We start from the raw sequence: 23,444 nt of genomic DNA on the forward strand, positions 1-23,444 counted from the left end.
GTTTAATTCCATTTTACCCTCAGAAGATTAGTAAATAAATATAATTATTTCCATGCAGTGGGTGCTGTGGGCTATCATTGATTACCATGAATCAAAATGATTGAAGAGCATTACTGAGTGCCCTGAAAAGGACAGGAAAACATTACTGGAGCTGCCTGCTTGGATGTGTCTCTAGCACATTAAGAGTGTTGCATTTTAAGACAGAATGAAACTGTTTCGTTTGGGTGTTGGTTTTTTGGGTTTTGGTTGGGTTTTTTTTTTGTTCATTCATAGTAGAAGCCAAACTCTACTGGCTCTAGTTTTTCCTTTTTTCTTTTTCTTATCAGTATTTCTGGATTTTCCTCTCTTTCTTTCACTGCACCTGTTCTTTTCTTTGTTTCCACTGTCCAGGACACTTGTCCTGCATATTTCTCCTGTCCTCCTGTTGCAATGCTCTGGATGGGGCCAAGCTTCTGCCCCTGTGTGAATGGGGATTTCATGCAAACAAGGAAAGAACTTCCAAGGCACTGAATGCCTCTTCCTGACCTGTTGGTGCCAATTGCCCTCTGCTCCTGTATACCTCAGTAGGAAATGAGGAATTGTCTACTGTGGCTTATTATAGTAATTAGGCATATTAAAAGTGCCTTCAGAGAAGCTTTCCCTGTTGTATAGAGGGCAAGGGATCCCTTGTGCTTTAGTCTTCTGCACCTAGATTATTTTGAGAGGTTTCCTGAGAAAATAAAAGCACTTGTGAGCACAGCTGCAATACAACCAAAGCCTAGGGCAGGCAGGGCTTCCCAAGACTTGGTGGAATTGCTGGTCGTGCTCTCCTCAGTGTTCCTCTGGAGATGGAAACAGGGGTGAGCAGACGGACCTCTGCGTCTGCCAGCAGCACCAGCCTGTGAAGGTTATTCCCCCCTTCCCCTTCAGTGAAAGCTTTTGGTCTGATATTTCTTGGTTCAGGGGGGTGGGGGGAGTGTCTTGTTATTGATGATTCAGCTTTCCTCAGTAAGTTTAGAGTCTTTTTTTTTTTTTGGAGTTTGATGAAGCAAATATGAAGGCAGTACCTCAGTGCGTAGAATGCCATAGCTAGTGTGAAAGACTATGGTAGAAAGGCCATGTAAAGTCTGATAGGGATTCACCTCTGCTTTTGAAGCTGATATAGATGGTTTCACCTGGGAGCTTTATTATGCTGTTGCCCTTCTGTGCAGCCGGGAAACCTCATATAACAAGTGAGGGAATAGCCACCGATAGCTGTGCTTCTATAGCTGTGAGGTGTGGAAGAATAGGAGACTTACTACCAGACCTTAACTGAAACATAATCAAAACTTAACAAAAAAAGAGCTTTCCTGAAAGCATGGTCTGGAAGCCAGCTGCTGATTAAATAAAGGTGATAAACAGGTGGTAAATCAGGGCACTAAGCAGGAGGAGAAAGCAAAGAGCTTCTTATGAGCTGTACCACCTGCGATGATCTGCTTGCTGTTGGAAGAACATAGCAGAGTAGTCTTGTAGGATAATTCCTGTGGGCAGGGACTTTGGGAGGACTCTAGTCCAACCTCCTGCTCAAGCAGGGTCGGTCACAAAGTCATACCGAGTTGCCCTGGGCTGTTTCCAGTCTTGGATGGAAACCTCCCTGGGTGACCTGCCCCACTGCTGGGCTGTCCTTGCAGGAAAAAACATCCCCTGACATCCAGGCTGAACCTCTCATTTCAGCTTTTTCCCCTTGTCTCTTGTGCTCCTACCATGCACCCTCAGAAGAGCCTGGCTCCACTTTCTCCGTGAGCCCCCCCAAAGCCTCTCCTCCAGCAGAACAAGCCCCCCTTGTCTCCCAGCGAGGGCTCTCTGCCCCTGGCTGTGCTGGTGGCTTCAAGCTTTTGGGGCTTGTTGCTCCAGTTTGTCAATGGCTTTCTTGTACTGGGGGCACTCAAAACTAGATGTGGTATTCTAGGTGTGATCTACCGAGTGCTGGGTGGAGGGGATAATCCCTTCCTTCGACCTACTGGGTCTCCTTCTGTTTGTGTGTATCGATGGGGAGGTCTGAGTAGATGAGCCTGTGTGAACTGGAGACCAGAGCAGGATGTCACCTGGTGCTCTGAGGTGCAGAGCAGAGCGGTGGAAGTGCTGAATTGGGGCACGAATCGCAGACATGCTGAATTTGGCATTCCTGCAACTGCAGCAGCTGGGGCCGGGGCTGCCCCCGCGGCACTAACCCTCCTGTGCTGGTGACTGACAGCAGCAATCAGCCTTTCCTCTGTGCTTCTTGCAAGTGTTGCAAATAATGTTGGTGAAGCGTATTTTTAAGTGACAATATGTAATGTGTGGCTTTTGCACAGGAGACCTCCCAGGAGCTCTTGTGGGCAGGGGGTTCTCATGCAAAGCCAATGCTCTCCAAGTGTGGAGGTCTGTCGTCTTGTCTCTGCTGCACGTGGCCTGGTGACCTGAGGCAACGCAGTCTGCTGGGTGCTTGGTGGGTATGGACTTGGTGGGATAACTGAGCGCCTGGAGGGCTAAGAGTGAAAATAAATGCTTATGCAATGATCAGCCTGCCAGATCTGTGGGGTCACGAGTAATGGTCGAGTCATTTCTCACCCGGCTGGTGAGATGTGGAGCGGAAGGAAAGGATAGATCCATATTAGCTGTAGGGAAAAGAGGATATCCAAGGAAGCAAATTCTTGGTTCTTCAGGTATGGCCTTACCTGATGCCCACAGGCACTTCTGGCAACACTCCTGCTGCAGTGGCACTAGACTGCACACTCCAGTTAGGCATGCTATAGAGACACGTTGATAGAAAATGGTTTAGACTAAATCTACATTGGCTATACAAGCATTTTTACTGCCACCTCCCCAAGCAAGACAGGGAGTTTTCAATTACAGAATTGCAAACAGCCACACAGGACGCACCCTGATTTATGCATTAAATACCAGGAAAAGCTTAAGTTCTGTTTGTTGCTTAGCAGATGGTGACGGTTGCTCCAGCATGTGAAATATTTCATGCCTGACACCTCAATTCAGGAAATAGTGGTTTGCTCAGCAGAGGTGCAGGAGGCAGCAAGTTGTTATCAAGTATAACATTAGCGTTTCTCGTAGTTTTTCTCAATTTAGTGAGTTTGTTTTCCAGAGCAGAAGGCTGTACTGGACTCCACACAAAGGGCAGTGGTGTAGCCCAGGTGGCACGTGCAGGCTCGGGACACCCGCCGCAGAGGACACGTCCCAAGTGCCAAGCTCGTGAGTGTTTTGTTGGGTTTTTGACACCGTAGCAAGTTCGTTTTCCTGCAGGGCTGGGCTTGCGTCCTGCAGACCTCAGTCACTGAGTTCCTGTTCCTCAGACGCAAGGTGCCTGAGGTTTGCTGAACCGCAGCGAGTTCATTGTGAAACTGTGCCACCGAAGTGGCTCCAGCCGCCCCTGCGTTGTTATTCTGTAAAGTGGGGCGAAGTCAAGCCCTTCCAGGCCCTTAGCAAGAAGTTGGGAGATAAGCGCAGGGCTGTGCTGAGCGGATGCTTTGCCCATCCCATGGCTGGGAGGGCAGCGGTGGGTTTTCTGCACCATCCTCTCGATTTTGAGGAGAGAGCCGTGGTAAGGACAACACCTGGCTCCTCTGTCTCACAACTTGCCAGGTCCTGCACTGAAAGCAAAAAGAAACAAGTTGGAGGACCAGCATCTTCCTCCTCACCTTTACAAGAGCCATGTGAAAAGGTCATGGAAATGATGGAGCGGCTCCTTCCAGCCAAGGGCTCCGGGGAGGCTGGAGCGCAGGTCCCCGTTGTCTGCCGGCACGGCTGCTCCCACCGCTTCTGCGGCTGCAGAGACCTAATTTCTGAAGCACTTGGCGTGGGTTTGGCGAGCACTGAGAACCCGGGAGAGTTGTGGAGCTGGGGCATTGCAGGCGAGCTGGGGCTCTGCGCAGGTGGCCTTCAGCCAGCCCGTTTGAGATGGCCAGGGATGCAAAATCCCTGCAGCAGCCAAGCAGTGAAAGGGAGCTGGTTGCTAAAAGGGGAGCATTGCCCACCTGTGCCTCTCCCACAGGGTACAGGACAGCATTTGGCAGTTCCCAGCGTGGCAGGGAAACACCTCTGCTGCAAAGCGATCCCCACAGCCTTTAAACAGGGCTTGGAGTATAAGTTACTCTTGTTCATGGCAAGAACCTCCCCCAGGGCAGTTAGCTGCTTTCCCTGGAATACAGAAATTTTGGCTGACTGTAAGGTACCATGCAAAGCGTCCACATGGCACAGCATCAACTCTCCAGCCTCAGCACTGGGAACAGTCGGGTGTCAGCCATGGGGTGCTGTGTGCGGCTCCCCGACCCAGGCAGGGTCCTGCCACCATCCCGCTGCGGGGTTCCTGCAGAAGGGGCAAAAGCAGAGTCATTCCTGGGGAGAATGCCTTGAAAGGCCACCCGCTCAGCCTGGCTGTGCTGCTCCATGGCAGCAGGGGATGGGACCCTGACGTGGAATACAGAAAAATGTTTTGCCAAGGCTTCCTCATACCTATGCACAGTTCGAGGGCTGTCTACACTCCCTAAGGCCTCGATGCTCATGTTATGTAAAGGCAGGTGCACTGTAATCAAAACACTGCAATGAGTTGCTTCTCTCAAGATGCTAATGAGGTAGAAGATTTGCTACCTGTTTATCATGAGTAAAACCCCAGAGGAATGTCAGCTGGGGTCTTTCCCCTGCTGAGTTGTTCATCAGGGATGGGGATGAGGGGCTCAGCCTGTGCTTCCAGCAAAGCTCTCCATGCTTCTCCGTGAGGAATTGCTGTTTTGAGGAAGGGGAATTTTCCTGAAGACAGGAATTATAGTCAGGCTTTGCCTTGGCTTTACTACCAGCGCATGGACGTGGCTTTCATGTGCCACTACCTGTCTCGGAGTGGAGGTGCGGGAGGCGTTCAGCTGCAGGGACAACATCGGGTTCTGAACTGTTGGGATGAACCCAGCAGCAAACAGGATCTAGGAATTAAGGCCCAAAGTTTAGTCATCTTTGCACACAGCTGGGCAAGGGTGTAATCTAGGTGGGCCCAAGCCTTTTAAAATCAATGGGAAAAGCTCCTGTTGCCTTTAGCTCTAAGGGAAGATAACACTAAGTCAGCTAAGAAAGGCCAGTTTCGGTAATAGTGCCTTAATTAAACACACCAGCAATCTGAAATCTGGTCAGTCACAAGATGTAAATTAAAAATAGGTCCAAGAACATACCTATTAATTGCTGTGGGTTTTTTAAATCCTCTTCCTCTTGTTGATGATAGCTGTCCTCTCCCTGCCTCATGGAGAAAAATGAGACTGGCTGATCACCCGTGCATGGGAACTGTGTGTGTAGCATCGGTGAGCAGTGCTGGTTTGGACCATTCCCCTGGAATAGCCTGGTAGCATTTTGCATGGCAGCTGGGAAGCAGCTTGTTTCTGATGCAGCTAATTGTAAAACATTTACAGCTCTTGTGGTTCAGATAATATTTTGTAGGCAGCATCTAAGATGCTTTTGCTATGGCTCGGATGCAGTTGTTGATTGTTGGTGTGAGCTTGATGGATGTTATGCATTAGTGGATACAAACTACATGAGGTTTCTTGATGTGATGTGGCTTGTGCTGGGATTTTGGCGTGCAGCCTGAGATGATACAGCCATCACATGAACATTAGGCAAATGAAGCACAGCTTTGCTGTGGACCCAGCCTGCACTGGGTGAGCTGGGACCTCATCGTGGGGTGAGGGCAGGAGCCATGTGGAGCTACGGGGCAGAGCAAATGGTGGCATGAATCACTTGCACCGAGGTAAGTCGCCCTGGTACACCCCTGGGAAAGTCTGTCCGTGGGCTTCCAGAAGTGTGGGGTGCGGCACACGGAGCAGGAGAAACCCCAGTGAGGGTCTTCCAAAGCTGATGGCAAAGGATTGCTCCGGACAGGAATGGCAGTTGCTGGATATAATACTGAATTATTATTTCCATGTGAAATGTGTATGTGCTAACATGGTTCACTTGCTGATTTTAAATAATGCCACTGGTAATCTATGCCATCGCCCTCCAGGATTTTGTAAAAACATCCTAAAACCCAGCCACAAGGCTGGGAACTGGCCAGCATAGTCCACACTCTGCTCTCTACTCCCTCTTCTTTCTTCAGCAATGAAGTTTGTGAAAACAAAGTTGTACCTGTCTGGACTTGGCTTCCCAATTAGCTTCTGCCTGAAGACTGTTGGTGAAGTCTTTATAGTATTTAGATCATGACAGAGCAAACAGTGAAACATATTCTTGCAATGCAGATGTTAAAACTGGGCATGTTCAGTGTTTATGCCTGTGGTTAGCCTGGGTCTTGTTATTTAATAGCCCTGCTTGCAAATAGCTAATATGCGTAATGCTTGTGCTAGATTCATTTTGAATTAGGGCCAGCATCCTTATGCTCTTTTCCATCCTTCATTCTCTGTGCTATCACTGCTAAACCACTGCATGCTTGGAGAGGAGCAAAACCTCCATCTACTTTCCAGTTGCCCAGAGCTCCTCAACCATTATCCTGTCTTCCTCCCAGTGAAACCTGCCTTTTAACTATTCCCTCGCTTTTGTATTTTTAACCATTGCTCCATGCAAACAGAGAAAACAAAGTCCTTCCCCTTGCCACTGTCTGACAAGGCATCTGTTTCTGCTAAGGCAGTCATGTAAAGCTGGCGAGGTTGAATTCCCCTGGAAGATCCCCAGAAGCTGCTGCACACATCTCAGCTTGCCCCAGTGTTTCTGTGCTTTGATGCTGTGGCCACGTGCCTGCAGCGTAGCGTGTCGCAGCCGTGCAATGGGGAACAATGCACAACAGGCAGTGTGAAATTTCCTATACCGAAATAGGCTGTGAGTTCATCTGCGATGGCTGAGCATCCTCTGCGCAGGCATCGACAGTCGTCGTCGTTCAGGGTGCTGTATAAGTATCCTGTACACAGTATGTATACGTGTTGTATAAGTAACGCGCGTTGCTGCCGTTCTGGCCCAGGATCCGGGTGCTGCTTGCCAGGGAAGAGCCGCCAGCAACCTGATGTGCCACCAGCTCAGCCTTCTCCTCCTCTCTGGTTTTTGGCAGCTGAGGAGACACTGGTGAGCTGCGAGAGGCAGGTCTGTGCTGCGCAGGCTGTGCTGGTATCTCACCCCTAACCCAGCCTGGCATCCCTTGCCGGTGGCTCCGCTGGCAGATGACAGCGGCTGCGGCCAGCTGTGCCCGGGCTGGCCGGGTACCGACTGTCAGGCCCTTCAGAGGCTTCACGGTGAAGTTTCTCTATGAATCGTGAGCAAAACGAATGGGGCGGATCATCCTGAAGGTGAAGAGGCTGAAGGGAGCCCGACCACTTGCGTCAGCTGTCAGGGCAGGGAGAGACGCTGGGTCTGCTGTCCTGTTTGCTCCCTGCAAATTGGATTCCTTATTCCTGGAAATCTTCTGATAACCCTTGTCCGATGCCTATTCCATCCATGCATTTGTCCCGACTTTGTTTACCAGCCTGATATACCAGAAGGGAGCATTAACTGCCTTTGTACTCATGCAGAGGCAGACCCTGGTAACTTCTGGCACCCGAGTCCCAGCCTGCACTAGTTTTGGATGGGGGGGTGATGAGATCTGCCCCCCTTGCCCACCCCCTGGTCCTCATTGTCTCCTAGCTCTGTGGCTACAGATCCTCCTGGCTTCCCTGTCCTCCTTGTTACTCCTGTCATGCTGTCTGTGGTTGGGCACTGCTCTTCACCTTGGTCAGCAAGGCAATTAGTGGAATGAGCGTATGACTGTCTGTGCCTGGCAGCCCCCAGTCCTTAATACTGTGGTTTGACACCTCTGCTTACATCCAGCTGGTGACCAAATACATCTGCCAGCAGGATGAGCAGGTTTTCTAGGTTTTGGATGATTTTTGGCTTCTGCTGGCTCAGGTTCATGTGGCCTGTGAGCGTTCAGCTCGGTGGCAGTGCGTGCCATGCTCTCGTTTGAACTCTGGAAGGGGCCATGGGAAGATTTCCCCATCCCTTCCCAGCAGCTCCAGGTGGCCACCCGCAGCCCAATGTGCCAGGGAACCACACTGGCTGAATTTGCATCCTGACGTTATTGGAACAGAAAAGACCAAAGGTTAGAGTGTGCAAGTAGCTTGAGCTACACACAGCGTGCTGCCTGCATGAACATGCTTTTGTTATTGTTTGTTTCGCACATGGGAAGGCTGGGGAGGGACAGGGGTGAGTTTAATGGTGAGAGAAATAATGAAGAGGATGGGGAAAATGTAGGAGGGAAAGGAGCTCTGAAGTGCAGTGCTATGGTGGAAGTGAGTACAGAGTCGACTGAAGCACTTGGTGTAAGAGAAAATACAGCTTAGATACAATTTGTCCATGAAAATGTGACTTTCCTCCCTTTCTAGGGAAGACTTTTCCCCATCTAACTCTAAAACTGACTTTTCTACAGACAATACTTCTTCCCTTGGCCCTCCTAAGCCTCTGGGAGAGGTTTCTGTCCTGCAGAAGTTTCTGTCCTCCTTGTGTTGTACGTACAAACATGGGGGGGGGAAAATGGACCCTTGGGGAACTGGAGAGGAAGAATGATCCAGCACAACAGCAGAGAAATAAAGTTTGCAGTCCAAGATATTTGGTTGCTATCTAAGCAATAGTTTGCCTTTGCACCACAAACAAATATTCCACTATTTTTTGCAGTTATAAATTCATACCTTTGGTCCGAAGCACTGCTATCCTTTATAGGTGTGATACCGTAAATCATGTGACTGCCTGGAAATGTGTCCAACTATCAGGATTCAATCATGATGGCAAATAAAGGTGAAACACTAATTGCAGGCTCTGCTGCCTGGCTGGCAAATCTCACGCAAGGTGCCACTGCTCTGGGCAGCCAAGAGCAAAAGACTCCTTTAGGCAGCACCTTTAGGTGTTGAGCTGCTCACAGGTTGCCCCTAATGAGTGATTAAATTACAAGCAATGTGCAAAGCAGACCACAGGGGAGGAAGTTATGTTCCCCTCTAATTATGGAAGGGCATTTTAACAATCCATTTGGACAAAGGTCAAGGGAAAAGCAACAACTCTCTATTTGTAGGTCAAGGGTTTTTACTAGGAAAAACTGCAATTAACAGATGTGTGATATCCTTGCCTCTGCAGCACTGAAAATCTCTATTGGCAAGACCAAGGCGGTCGTCTGCCACCTCAGTGCAGGATGCTGCAGCAGCAAAATCTGTGCCTGAGTTGCTGTAGGGCTTTCCCAGGTTCAGGTTGTGGGACTGTTTCTGAGACTGTCGTGTTATTTTTCAGGAGGTTTTGTCCTGTTGACATCCTAATGCTCTAAAACTCAATAAGGACAATTTTGGATTTGTTTTTAAATGGTTTCAAGGTTTGCAAGTAAGCTGTAGCCAGTGATGGTTTAAGTATGGTGTAAGTGATGGAGAGCCTCTGCTCAAGCAGCCTGCCAAGCCTGCAGGATTAGCTCCATTGATTTCCCAAACGATGACTGATACAACTTGTTTTTCTTTTCCACCATAGAGAGGTGATCTCTATTTTTACAACAGTTGTATTGCCTGTAGATCTTTCTCACCGCCAGGCAAGGTTCATAGCACAAGAAAGAGCCACTTGCCCTTCAAGCCCTGCCCATAAAAACTTTCCTTTTATTACTTTCCCTGGGTTTGGCAGGGGTGAGCTCTCTTCCATGACCTGCTCTCCTGGCATGTAATTACTTCCCAGCTCAATGTAGCTGTGTGCATGTTAAAGGTGAAAACAACTCTTACTCCAACACAGGATAGCCAGCTGAAGTTTACTGGGTATGAAGAGCTTGATTAGGATAGGCAAGTGCAGAAGAAGTCAATGTCAAGGTTTTAAAATTGTTTTCATTGCATAGCCTATGCAGGAGGTTTATCCTAAAGAGTTCATGATGCTCCTCTGGGTACAAGCAGCCTAAAGGTCTCCTTAGTTGGCACTGGGAGAAGAAATATTGCTTCTAGAAACCCCATCTGCCCCAGAGGTGATGGAGGAGCCAGTCAGGCATCGACACGGTGCAGCAGCCTCTGAGTCTCACTGGGGTTTGGCAAGTCACATCCCTCTTGAGCTGGAGAGCTCAACTCTGCTTTTTTTTTTTTTTCCCCCTCCTCCCAAAGAGTTCAAAACAACAGAAACAACAACAAAATACTTTGAATTTGGCAGTTACTCACCCAGTGAAGCAACTGGATGGATAAATGCCACCCCGTCATGAGACTTCACCACTTTTCACTGGCAAAATACCTAATGTGCGGTCAGTCAGGCAGGTACCTTGGCAGGTGATGAAGGAAAGCATCTCTTCTGTCCTGGTAAAAACACACTTGGAGCGTGTCTGTGGTCCCTGGGTGACACATACTAGCTGCTGTTCTCTTCTGTCCTCAGATCTTGGTCAAATCTTTTTATCTGTGAGAACTTAAGTGCTGGTTTTTTGTATCTGAGCATAACTGTGAAAAACCTGCTCCTTTTAATGCATGAATGGACAGATTAATGTCTACCTTATTTTTAGCACTGTTCGCATCATAGAAAGTTTCCCTTCTCTCTCCCGCCTCCTCCCCCATGCGTAACAAACTTGCAGCAGTTCCTAAACAAAACCGATTGCCCCTGGTTGTGTCGACGGCACTGAGCTGGTGTCCCTTCCCGGGCGTACAGCGGTGGCTCTGGACCCAGCAGCCCCACGCTCTCTCCTTGGCAGTAGCTGCCGCTGCAGCTGGCCAGGGCATAAATCTGGTCTGGTGGGTGATTTCTTTGCTCGTGTACAAAAAGTTCCTGCTCTAGATCTGCATCGGGGAGTCGTGCAGGATTTTAGGTGGGTGTGATCCGAGGCAGCCGTGGCCCTGGTACCCAGGGGGGATCCTGGCTGGCCGGATCCCTTCCTGGGAGGTGGACCCTTGGGGCAGATACCCTGCCAGGGATTGTGACTGCCATGGGGGGGGACAGCAAGGACATCACCCCCCCCAGGCTGCCACCCACGCGGAGCCAGGATGAGGCGCAGGAAGCTGCTCTCTGCCTGGTGCCACCTGGAAGGGTGCTGCCTGCCGCCGCCAACTTTGGGCTGTCTCAAAGATAGGGCCAGTTAATGACTAACAGGCACCGCAAGAACCCTGCCCAGCCTCTCCCTGCCCGGGCTGCCCATCCACCTTGCTGTGCCGTATCCAAACTGTGCTGGATTTGAGCCTCGCCACCACCTGCTTCCTTATTTTTTCCCTTGGTAAACCCCACATCTGTCCCCACGTGTGTGCAGTTCGAGTCGCAGCGGAGCCTCTGCCAAAAGCGGTAGGAAATGTCTGCTGTGTTCCTGCCCTTTGAGTTGGGTCTTCCTCTCCCGCAGCCTGATATTCTCCTTGCTCTTGCTCAGTGAATGAAGTTATTCCCCAAAGGCCATCACGACCCAGCTTTGTTCAGTACGGGGGTTTTCCAGGCAGTGTCAGGTGCTGGTGGCTGCAGCTGGAGACACGTTCCCTCAGCCACATTTGTCTCTTGTCTCCCAGCCCAGACAATGCAATGTCAGACCTTTCCAGCCTGAAATTATGGCAAATGAATAAAATATACAGGGGAAAACCAGCTTGCTTTCCCCTTGCCTTCTGAATTGTGCATACACTTTCTTTTTAGGCAAACCGGAGATATTTGGCTAGGTCTTCACTGCTCTTATCACAGAAGCTGGAAGTGTTGCTGATAGGGACATCATAGCAGGGACTTGGTGGTGCATAAGGTTTTTTTAATAGCATAGCCTTTAACCCTGCTGTAAGTTAGGTCTGACAGTTGCAGATGATGGCAGATAGAAACCATCTATCCCACACATGCACAGGACTGGGGCTTCCCTTCCCAGGACAAGCAGGATTCCACCCATCAGCTGCACTGGCAGGGGGGTGGAAAACAAGAGCAAACTGTACTAAATTCCCTGTGCTTTCATGACTCATGAAAAAAAAAAAACCTCCAACTGTCTCTGTCACATCTGTTTGGGTATTTTCAAGGAATCCAGAATGCATTCTCAGAGCTCTCCCATGAGAAAAAGTAAACATGTCATATATAAAACATCTTTATTAAAACAAATATACAATGTGTTATATACAAAAATAAAATGTACATGAAAATAGTCTATAACAGCTTAGTGATTTGATTCCTATGTATTACACACAAACTAGAACCTCTTCCACCCTGCACTCTCCTGCACACACTGGCCCAGGGTGGGTCTGCAGGGTGTTACAGCTCCCATGACTGCGTACAGTACTGTAGGTATCCTGGTAGAGTGGTAGAAGGGATCTCAGAAAGGCATGGTATAAATAAAGAGCTCTGCCCCATCAGTGCAAAAATTGTTTCATGTGGCAGCTCTTCAACTATTATATGGAAATAGATACGGCATGCCTACAAGCAGGTAACATCCTATGAGGGGGTCTGGGTAACTGTACTATGTAGAAGCAAAGCCTAAACTGAATTTTCACATTTTATTGGTCTAAACTATTTACACAGTTTAAAGTTGAAAGATCCAAAAGATGAACTACATGATGGAGTAAATCAAAGAAGAGAGGGCCAGTTAGTGCAATTTTTCTAAGTATAATGACAGTCGTTAAGCTCAGTATCACCAGTGTTGCACAAGTAAGCAGCAACCCAAACTAATAGGTAAGAGACTCAGTTGCAGTGTCTCTCCTAAGCACTCCATGGGTAAAGTGCTCATCGCATCTCGTGCCGGGAGGACGGTAACGTCCTCCCCTGGCCTCTGGCACACGGTCAGTGGTACCCACCAGGTCAGACCCCACAGCACATCAGCAACCCCCCAGCAAAAGCTTCACCTCCGAAGCAATGACAAGGTGCGTACTGTGGCTGAGCATCTTTGGTGCCAGGAGTCCTGCTAGTGAGATGGGAGTCCTTTTTTTTTTTTTTTTTTTCTTATAATGGAGTTTTTCTTGCTAACCTTTTCAGTCCTAAAAGTTAAACGGAATATAAAAGCTACGGTCTTTGTTCAGTCAGTAACAAACAACTTCTTCCATTTTCTTCAGGCTTGCCAAAGTTTCTACTCAAGAGCAGTTTGTGGTCAGAGGAAGCCAGGGCTTTACAAGCCACAGGGAATGACTTGCATGGTAGGTCTCACTGTCTCCAGCCAGGAGAAGTCTAGACTGCTTTTCTGGTCTAAGAACCTGAACTCCAGCTCTCCTAGACAAAATAAAACAAGAATGAGTACTGAATCACATACAGCAAGAGCAAAATAGTGTATACATGTGTGTACATATATATACATACAGAAAAAAAATATATAAAAAATTGAAAGATTTCTCAGATGTGAGTAAATACCTTAGACTAATATTTTGCTAAAATACTTCAAACGCTCTCTGTTAAACAGTCCTGTTTAAGCTATTGCTTGTGGAAATTCTTCAGTTACATTGCAAGGAGTTTCTGAAAGCTGACATAACTTACATGTGTATAACCCTAGGACAAATCTCTAGTATGCTCTTACTGGAGGCATTTTTCACCTTTTCCTTTTTATCAACAAATTCCTTACAGCCTTCCAACAGGCTACTTGGAAATCTCAGAACACAGGGATGTGTGAATCCCCTATTTGTTTTGCTCCCTCCCAATTAGTGTCTTGCATGAAAACCCTGGTCTGCATCATCCTGTGGCATTGACCATCAGTGATAACTGAGAAGTCTGTACCTGAAGTTGTGTCGATCTCCCCATCCTGCTCCTTGTAGCTGTAAGTGCTGCATATGCTCTGTGTGCCCGGCTCGTTGGTGAGAAAGCCTTTCCCCCCAACGCTGGTGGTGTGCCAATCTTGGGCTGGTTCAAGCAGCTGTAAGAGAATAAGGAGACGGTAAAAACTGCTCTTTTTTCTGTGGGTGCAGTGTTTTATTCCTTCCCCTTAATTAGAAGACAGGTAAGCAAAAAAGATCATATTATATCTCCTCATGCTATGTTATATAAAACTTGTTTTACTCCCAGTTAAAAAAAAAAAGTTAATGCAAAACAGGGAGGGCTGGAGCACCTTCGGTGATGAAACCCCCATCTTATCAGTGGGATGAGCGTGACATGTCTGGAAACTCAGATTAAGCGCCACGTGTCAGAGGTGGAGGGAAGGGCAAAATAAAACAGTTTAGAGAACCTTTGCAGACTCTAACAGAGCAACCTCTACTTCTAGGAGTACTCAATAGCTTTCTCTGACTTTCGCATGAAGAGTAAATATTTCCATGGATGTGCAAACATGAGCTGGAGAGGACAAAGTAGCTGCCTTTTTATATTGAATTTTTCAGGCTTCCTCATTAAATAAGGGTCTTGGATTACATAAGTGTATGTCCAGCTCATAGAGGACTGGATCAGATAGCTGCTTCCCTTCCTCTCTTGGTGCAAACAGGAACTTTGGCCAATTTTATTCTGACCAGAAGGGCTGGTTTTACCTTAAAAATCTCCGAATTTATTTCCTCTTCATCTTCGTCCGTGACTGTTTTGTAAGGACATAAAAAGAAGAGAAGAAAATAGACATAGATGTCAACCTTTCACACTTCTGCTTCTTCACCACACAACCCACTTCATATTCTCTTGTCACAAAACACCACTACCTTCTACTTCCCCCTCCCTACGGATGACACCGAGGAGGGGCTCAGGGTTTGAGGCAGGGAGGCCCACCAGCACCTCCATGCCCCAGGCTCCCCACAGCCCTTCATCTCGGATGCTCTTCAACAAGGGCACATTGGGGTGCAAGGCTCCAGGAGCTCAGATGCCTCCCCGAGAGTCTCCAAAGCAGAGCCCGCTTGGTACACAGGAGCAAGATGATTTTGCCGCCCGAGTGAAGAACCAGTGGGAAGCATGGTGTCCTCCACTGTCACTATTGTACCCAACTCTGTCCTGCTTCTGGCACCTCCTCCTTCCAGCTGTCCCAGTCCCAACCTCCCAGCTCGGAAAACTCTCCTCTTCTTTACAGGCTGACCTGTCCGTGCCGTCGCTTTGAGCCCGCGAGACGAAGCCTGCCCACATGTGCAAAGTAAATGGTATTTCAGAGCCTTTCACCCATCAGCAACTACTTCTGCAGGTGGCACACGCCCCTTCTGTAACCTGGCCAGTTTGGTAGCTCCAGACATCCAAATCCATCAAGTGGAGGTGTGTTTGTTTTTTCTACACGACAACTCTTGCTTCTCCTGATCCCCCAGGCACTTCTTCATCCCACTGCCTTGCCTCCAGCTTGCTTCCAATAGACCGATGAAAGACCAGGGCAGGAAAAAAGAAATACCCACCTTCCGAGGACGAAGCCAGGGGAGACACCTGGAGCTGGTAGAGGTCGTTGGTGCTGTCAGCCATGGTGATTTCCATCGGCGGCCTCCAGTCAGTCAGCGAGCCGCTCACCTCGCACGGCGAGAGGTCTGCGGGATGCACCAGGAGGAGTTGGCATTCACAGGAGAGACACAACCACCTCTATTTCCTCCCTGCCCGTCTGACGGCTCAGCCCCAAGACTCATCTTTGTCTTTTGGCGCAGAGACTGTGGGTTTAGCACAAACGGCACTTTCCACTCTGCTCAGGGAGCTAAAAACTGAGTCTCACCTAAGGTGATGGACGAGCTCTCAACCTCCACTTCCTGCCCTGCGTAGTCATGAACGGTGTAGCCGCTGTGGTCATCTGGCAGAGGAGTGTTGGTTAGTCTTTCTGCCGACTCCTCCGTCCTCGTGTCTTCATACGACTACAAAAATAAGGGCAAAGAATGGAAGACTTGTCTAAGAATGCACAAGCTCCCATATGAAAAAAAATTAACCATGAAAACCACCAAAACCTCTAGCTTCTTCAGCTGCCTCTACAGACACATACCTTTCTCTTGCTCCTGTTTCTTGCCTCTCTTGAAGACTTTGACTTCCTTTCTGTTAAATAAAAATAAGACAAATGTGAGAAAGGGCTGCATGGGTGACATTTTAGGCAAGTGTGAGCTCTTGCAGCTTTGAGCCCTGCTCAGCAAGCTCTGCTACTGCTGTCAGCAGCAGCGAGTCCCGATTGCCTCCTAATGATGCCTTTAGGCACATTTAAAGAATTTGGGATAAAATGAACCGCTTGTACAAAGTGTTACCAATGGCAATAACCAGTGACTGACCCCAGTAGCACCGGTGCTACCAACAGGTCTGTTCTACCCCTGCCTACGCCAAGCAGGAAATTTAAGTGGTGTTAAAGCGCAGTAGTGGAAGCTGCATAACCCCGGCTGGATTGTGGAGGGCTTACCTTTCTTCTGATCCTTTGTCAGGGGAGGCAGCATCCTGTAAACCCTGACAGCACTGGAGCCTTTGTTGATGCTTTTGTCCTTCACTTCTTCGATGTCAGGCAGTGAATTCATAGCACAGCGGAAGTTTGCCTTCCAGGTTTTCGGATCAGGGTCTTTCTCGCCTACTTTATATCTTCCTATAAATAAGAGATGGGGTGAGTGTTTAGATTTTCAGTGCTAGTTCTTCCCACAAAAAAAAAATTCTTTTTCTATTTTCTCTGACATATATACTAGTAGTTAATATAACTAGCTGAGGTGTAAGTCAAGACAAAAAAATGCCGTGTTTGAGATATTCGTATGACTGATGGAAATGTAAAGCCAGCACAGACCTGTATGAATGGCCCAGCTCCGGAAAAGGCAGGCGTCTTTCTCCATGTCCCAGCCATGCTTAGCTGCATGTTTCCATGGGATTTGAAACATCATCTTATCCTGAAGTTAAACCAATAGAGACTTGAATTAAAAAAGCAGCATCGCGTGCCAGTTTGGAACGATGGCTTTAATCAAAGAGTTTCTGAGCTGCTGCTGAGAATTTTATAAACCCTCTGCCCTCTATCTTAACTGAGCACCCATTGTTCCATCTGTTTTGTTCAACGCATACAAGACTTTTTAAGCGTTCTGAAACTGGGAAGGCCACATGTGGTATGGTACAGTAGAAGTAAGCAATATCGCCAATTTTATCGCAGAATCATTTAAAAGCATTGCAGCTAATCTGTCAGTGTGTCATAAGCTACAGTATATTTTCTGGGTACACTTTGGTAGAGAATCCCTTTTTAAAGTTGCCCATAAGACCCTGCAGGAATCATAAGGAAAAGGTGTTCCAGCTTAAATATCACCTCAGGCTGGATACAGAAGCTTCAGAGAAAAGAGACCTGGTTCAATAAGCCTACTGATCTCACCCTGTGCTACAGGTACAGGGATGTGCCTTCCAGACCAAAAAATACAGTGTTTCTTTCAGGCCAAATCTTAAAACTGGGAGCAACTGGGAGTGTAACAGTAGCTACTCAACTGGGACAGGAGGTGACTTGGCTCAAGTGGGCAGCAGGAGTGAAAAGGTCCTGGAGTTTTCTTGGTTCTCCATCATGTTCAAATTTCTTTTATTTTAATTTATCATTTTCCGCCTGGGAATTTTCCCAGGAGAAAAATGGAACTACTACATTCTGTACTGACCAGAGCTACCTTTTCTGAAAACAAAAATAGTTGGTTTTTAAACATAATGCCTGCAAGTTTTCTCCATGTCCTTCTTTCCTTTATGATCTTGACTTATGTTTAGTGTCCTCCGAGAATAAGGATGATTAATGATACGGAAGTAATAATAATGCTAGTAACAGTAACAAACAACCCTCACCTTGTTAATCCATATCAGTCCTGGTATTTGATTGGAATTAATCTGCATTTCCAACCAGGGCCTCATGCGCATTCTTGACACTGGCATATTGTCTATGAAAGAAATAACAGGTCAGCAAAAAACTCATCGCTATTTTAACCATTCTGCAACGTCACCCCCCTCCCTGACCCTCCGTTCCGTCAGCATTACCACTAACGCTATCGGTGCAACCAAAACTGCTTTTCCAGGGTCTTTAACTCTTTTTCAGTATCTTCCCCCTGCTCCTGGAGGGCAGCGCTTCCCGCTCTGCCCGGTGAGCACCAAAACCACCTCTCGGCTTCTAAATTCTGGAAGTGGGCTGCTCAGCTTGGCGTGGGACAGGGCAGCCCGGGAGGGGGACACCCCCCCCCCCGCAGTTTTCCCGGGAGTGGGTGCGGGTGTCTCCCCGCGGGCACGGTCGCCTTCTTAAAAGTTTATTAATAAAGTTGCGCAAGGGAGCGGGGAGGGGGCAATCTCCCCAGTTAGCACCGCGACCGGCCCCGGCAAACAGCCGGCCCCGGCGCAGCCCTCCCAGCCCTTCCTCTGCAGAAATAATTTCCTGTTTGCGGTGGTTTATTTTTTTTTTTTTTTTCCCCAAGACAGAGAGCCCAAGATTTCCCAAACAATACATTTCTAACTTTCACCAACAACGAGCTCGGCGGCGGGACAACGGCCCCGACAGTGCCCGCCCCGGGCTGGGGGGGAACGGGGGGGGAACGGGAAGGGACGGGACGGGGGGAGGTCAGCCAGGGCTGCCCCCCGCCGGGAACGCGGCTCCGGGCCGCGGGATCCGGCCCCGGGGCTCGGCGCTGGCACACGCTCAACGGCGGAGCGGAGCCTCCGGCGGAGCCCGCGGAGCGGCAGCCGCGCCCGGACATGCCCGGCCCCGCGGGGGGACGTGACATCCCGCCCGGTCCCGGTCCCCTCCCGCGCGTTGTATAAGGGACCGCGACCGCCGCCCTCCGGAGGGATGCCCGGTACCCACCCGGAGGCTGCCGGCGCGATGAGCCCCGCTCCCCCAAACCCCCTCCGCACGGCGAAAGCCGGCGCTGCCCCGTCTTGGCGAGCAAAGCCGTGCCGTGTCCCCGGGGCCGTTCCCACGGACCCCGCGGGGAGCCTTCACCCGGAGTCCCGGTGCCGTGCAAAGCAGGGGACGAACTCCGCGACGGGACGGGACACACCGCGACCCACCTCGCTGTGCCGTGCGGTGCCTGTGCCGAGCCAAGCCAAGCCGAGCCGAGCCGTCCGTGCCCGCTGCCCGCCGACCCGCCTCTGCCGCCCGCGGGGCGCGCCCTCGGGTATAACGCGGCGGCGCCCGGGATTCCCCGCCGCCCCGGGCCCGGCTGCGTTTTAACCAATCAGCGTCGCCGCGGGGGGCGGCCGCGCCTCCCATTGGCTACCGCCTCTAGCATCACTTCGGGGAAATCACGCTGTTGTAGCACCAGCGGCACGGGGGGGGGGGAGGGAGGGAGGGGGGCGGGCGCTCCCCCCGCGCCACGGCCCCGCCCCGCGCCCCTCCCCTCCCCGCGCCGCCGCGGTCCTGCGTGGGGGCGGGATGCGCCAGCGCGGGGCTCGGCTCGGGGTCCTGCTGTCCCTGGCCCCGTCCGAGGGGCTCCGACCCCATCCCAGCCTGGCTCACGTCCCCGCGGGGATCCAGGCCCCGTCCTACCGAGGGATCCGGCCCTCGCCCCCACCAGGGGTCCTGCCCCTGGCCCCACCGAGGGATCCAGACTGATCCCACCGAGGGATCCAGCCCCCATCCCACTGATGGATGCAGCCCTCGTCCTCACAGAGGGATCCAGGCCCCGTCCCACCAAGGGGCTTAGCCCCAGCCCGTGCTCCCCCTGCGCAGCCGCTGTTCACGCACATCCCGGGCAGCTGCAGGCAGCACGGTAATCCCACCGTGTAGAGTCCCAAACTTTCTGCCAACCCATAGCAACCCTCATAAATCTGGAAAGGAAGTGCATGAAATGCAGGGTCTAGGTGAGGCTCTTCTGAGTTGGGTGGGAGCTCAGCCAGCGGTCGGGCTGCTCCCACTCAACTTGCTGCCGAGTGTGGAGGAACTGGCCCCGGTGCTGCCCCCCAGCAGCCCAGTTCCCGTGAGCGCTGCCACGGGACTCTGGGTTGGTTCCGGCTCCAAAGGGAACGCTTTTGCTGTTGACATCAGGACTAACAAACAGGGAGGGCCAAAACTGTATTTTCATTTACTCAGTGTTAGCAGCTTGCAGAAAGGATGCGGTAGGGCCTGGAGTAATAGGAACAGTCATGGGTGGTAGAAAGAAAGTCAACAGAAAAGGAAAATAGTTGAAGATTGTGAGTGACACTCCTGACTATCTCCTCTGCATTTATGCTTTCATGGCATGTAGAGGTCATTACACAACGAGTTGTCCGGTGTCAGCATGAGTCCTCCCAATGATGCAAGTAGATGTAAGGAGTGTGCTGCTGCATTCTAGTGTTGAATGCTCATTAAGTGCATGGCTGGAAGTAACGGCTCGGTAGAGTCACCGGAGCAATTCCTGTGCACATCACAGGGCACCTAAGGCAGGGGACCAGCGTGTGACACAGGTCCCCCCCCGGCCTCTGCAGACCACTTTTCTGGTGAGAAGCAGTACTACAGACACTGCCTGGCCTTGCTCTGTCGTTGGTTTGAGAGCCTCGACAGTCAACGGGATTCCTCAACCTAGTTATAGCTGTAACGTAGTCTGTTTTCAGTGCTTTTCCCCATAAAGTTTCCAGCTGAGATCCAGTCTCAGCCACTTTGATGCAGGGGTTTAAGACTTACAGACACTCTGATTTCACAGCACACATTTGCCATAGGTTGTGCAATAGCTTATAGTAAGAGATATACTGCCTAGCATCCGCTCTCAGTGTAAATGGCAAAAGGGCAATGAGAGCATTTTGCAAAACCTGGGAATGTTTTTTTCTCCCATCTTCCCCTGACCTGGGCTGTGTGTCGGGCTGGGCTTATCTGAAATAACTGTGTTAGGAGACATAAAGGGTGCCCACTGGTATTGTCCTCTCCTACCGCTCACGGATGAAGCTGCCGAAGGGAAATGACGGCATGATAGAAGGCTACTGAAATCATTGGGATTTCTCTCCAATCCACTGGATCTGGATGACAGCGAGATTAGATTTGCATCCAATGTCTTTAAGGTGCTTTCAATCCAGCAGAATATCAGCGTATTTTTAGTTATTTCCTTTGCAATACTTTAAAGGCAGGTTTGATGTCATATGCAACAGGAAGGTGTATTGGGAGAGCGGTAGAAAGATGCGTGGGCAGCCTAGACAAGCAGTGGGACACTATCACACTGCCTGCCTGCACTGCCAAGTTTTCTCCTTTTTTAACATAAGGATTAAAGAAAAAGCCCAAACTTGGATTTAACTGCAGAAAAACACCCTGTAGGTGTCCCGTGCTTTCTCTAAACTAATTTTTTTTGTCTGCTTGTCACTTTATACTGTGGTAGTATCCTCCAGTCAGATCTTTGTGCTGGGTGAGGCACCATTCACCAGTGAGCTTTCTGTGTAGAGAAAGATATAACATACTAGGTAAATGAAACAAATAATCAAAGAAGGAGAGTGGTACCCAGAGAAGGTGGGGACAGCACTAGGACGTTTATAGTTCATTGTCTGTGAGGGGGCATAGGTTCACTCCTCGGCAGAAGATGTCCAGTAATCTAGAGTAATAACAGGTAACATAAAAGTAGCCTGAAAAAGAGATGACAGAAGGTATTTCAGGTTCCAGTGCAAATGTCATCTACAAAAATAGTCACAACACCTCTTATACAACCTAAATATTGACCAAAAAGATCATGCTGTTGTTCCTTTCAAGCTCCAACTTTCCACAGTTTGTTTTTACCCCCCTCAGCCAGCTTTGAGAAAAATGAATTCTGAGCTTCCTGGTCTGATGGGCCAATACGTGCATACACTAAATGCACCTTCAATACTTTAAGTGACTACATTTTCAACAGTGGCTTGTTTGATATATGACATCAGCACTGTTATGATCCTTACGGGCTATTTATAGTCTGTATTATCATCAGGAATGGGCACCAGGCACCAAACATATAGACCTAGAATAGAAATGCACAAAGGAAGGTTAACAGTCCCAGCCCTAAATCATAGAATCATAGAATGTCCACTTCTTTCCTCTGGTTTAAACCCATACAGATCCTCCTCAGTGGAAGTTCATTGACCTTTATATGTATGTTCTGTCCCATATCTGCATAGCAAGTTTCGTGGAGCAGGACCTGCCCAAGCTGGGATGCCTTATGTTTGTTTGCTTCTTTGTTATCTCTCAGCTGAAACACGGAAAGAACAACTCGTCTCTCCCCGACCTTACTATGTGTCAGGCTCTCCTTACGCTATGGTTACAAAGCCTTCTCCTTAGAAAACCGACTCCTTCCTCCCATTTGTTCCACTACACTAACAATCGTTTCAGTAGCAAGAATATGCCCTTAAATTTGACATGTAGTTGTATAAAAGTATGAACAAATAATAATCCGCACACCTGAAGGAGTCAATAAATGGTTGGCCATAAAACCCTTCTGCTCCACCCAGTTTATCACCCAGCAAGAATTTCCATGAATGCCAACATCTCTGGTGCTCTGCTGAGTTGTAGCCCCGCTCCAGCTGTATTTTGCAGCAGTCTTATCTTGGACACCTGCTTGGCCTTTTGGCTCTGAACACCCTCTAATGGTCCCCCTTTTTCATATTCCCCCCGTGATTTGCCAGTTCTCCTGTTTTAATGGTAAACTGAGACACAGAGAAACAGATTCCCTAAAATATTTTATCACATTTACCTGATCCAGGAAGATCCCAAGTCTGGGATTGTTTTCCTAATGCAGAGGAAATATTAATAATATTTTTATTTAAAACCAAATCAAATCCCCAGCTGATGCTCCAGCAAGTGTTATAGATTATTCTATAACGGGCATATCTCCGTTTCAGTCAGTAGTCCCCTGAAATAAGGTGCTCCTAGGAAGACTATTTCAAGTAATGCTAAAAAACATGAACTGCGTGGCATCAACTACAGAGCTCCTGGTGTAGCCTACAAGGAGGGAGGGTTATGAACTGGGCATACAGGCTCCGATGTGGTTCTTTGTTCCGTCTTCACTGCTATGCTTGGTTAAGCAGCTCAGGATGGCTTCGCTCCCGTACTGTATAAAGTAAATAATTGTTAATATTGAACCCTGTATGCTGTGAAATGGGCAGCTTCCAGCCAGTAGTGCTGTGTACTGGCCAGCCAAACCTGCTGCCTCCAGCTGAAGGCCCGGCTGTCTCCTCCCTAGTGACAAGCGGCACAGACTTTCTCGTCCGTGGGTACCCAGCCTGGTGCTGGGGCTGCTTGGAGCAGGTTGTTTTTCCGGCAGTACAAAAGAAGCACCTTTTCCCCCTTATCTTTGCAATGCTCTTCCTTCCTCACTCCTTGCAAAATTACCCTTGAGTGGGGATGGACCTTCTGTGCGTTACCCCCAAGCAAAATTGTGAGGCTCCAAACGTCCAGAAACGCTTTTTGAGGAGCTGGGGGGTGAAGCGGAGAAAACCAGCACGCTCCGGTGCAAACACAGATGCAGAAGCGGCTGCTCACTCCAGAGCTGCATTAACCTCCAGGTAAGCATATATGCCAGAGCAGCAGCAGAGGAGTCTATCAGCTTTCCGGTAACTTCCCAGCCCAGGGCGCCCTTCCAAGCTGAGCGAGAGGGAGACTGCCCTTCCCTCACGGAAGGCGATGCTGCAGGAGCGCATGTGTGTGCAGCGGGACGGTGCTACCCCGTAGCACCTCGTTTAGCGCAGGTACCGTGCGGCAGCTGATGCACTGGTCCTGCGCTCAGCCGGTGCTATACAGGAGGTGTGGATAGGGCAGATGACCCCCGAGTTTTAAATCCCTAAGGTGTCTTGGGGGTGAAAGAGCTTGTGCAATA

At 49.5% G+C, this 23,444-nt stretch overlaps 1 protein-coding gene across 1 annotated transcript; it reads right to left on the reverse strand.

Annotated features, from left to right (window-relative positions):
• Positions 1 to 11,955: 11,955 nt before the first annotated feature.
• On the reverse strand, positions 11,956 to 18,854 carry IRF1 (interferon regulatory factor 1). Its single transcript, XM_069773222.1, has 10 exons — positions 18,715 to 18,854; positions 17,506 to 17,597; positions 16,490 to 16,589; positions 16,121 to 16,297; positions 15,719 to 15,768; positions 15,458 to 15,593; positions 15,153 to 15,278; positions 14,319 to 14,362; positions 13,582 to 13,717; positions 11,956 to 13,083 (listed from the first exon to the last, which is right to left on the reverse strand). Exons 2-10 carry the CDS (start codon positions 17,590 to 17,592, stop codon positions 12,983 to 12,985), a joined length of 957 nt encoding a protein of 318 aa, XP_069629323.1. The 5' UTR covers positions 17,593 to 17,597; positions 18,715 to 18,854; the 3' UTR covers positions 11,956 to 12,982.
• Positions 18,855 to 23,444: the final 4,590 nt, after the last annotated feature.

Source organism: Haliaeetus albicilla, chromosome 27 (assembly GCF_947461875.1).
Source record: "Haliaeetus albicilla chromosome 27, bHalAlb1.1, whole genome shotgun sequence".
NCBI lineage: Eukaryota > Metazoa > Chordata > Aves > Accipitriformes > Accipitridae > Haliaeetus > Haliaeetus albicilla.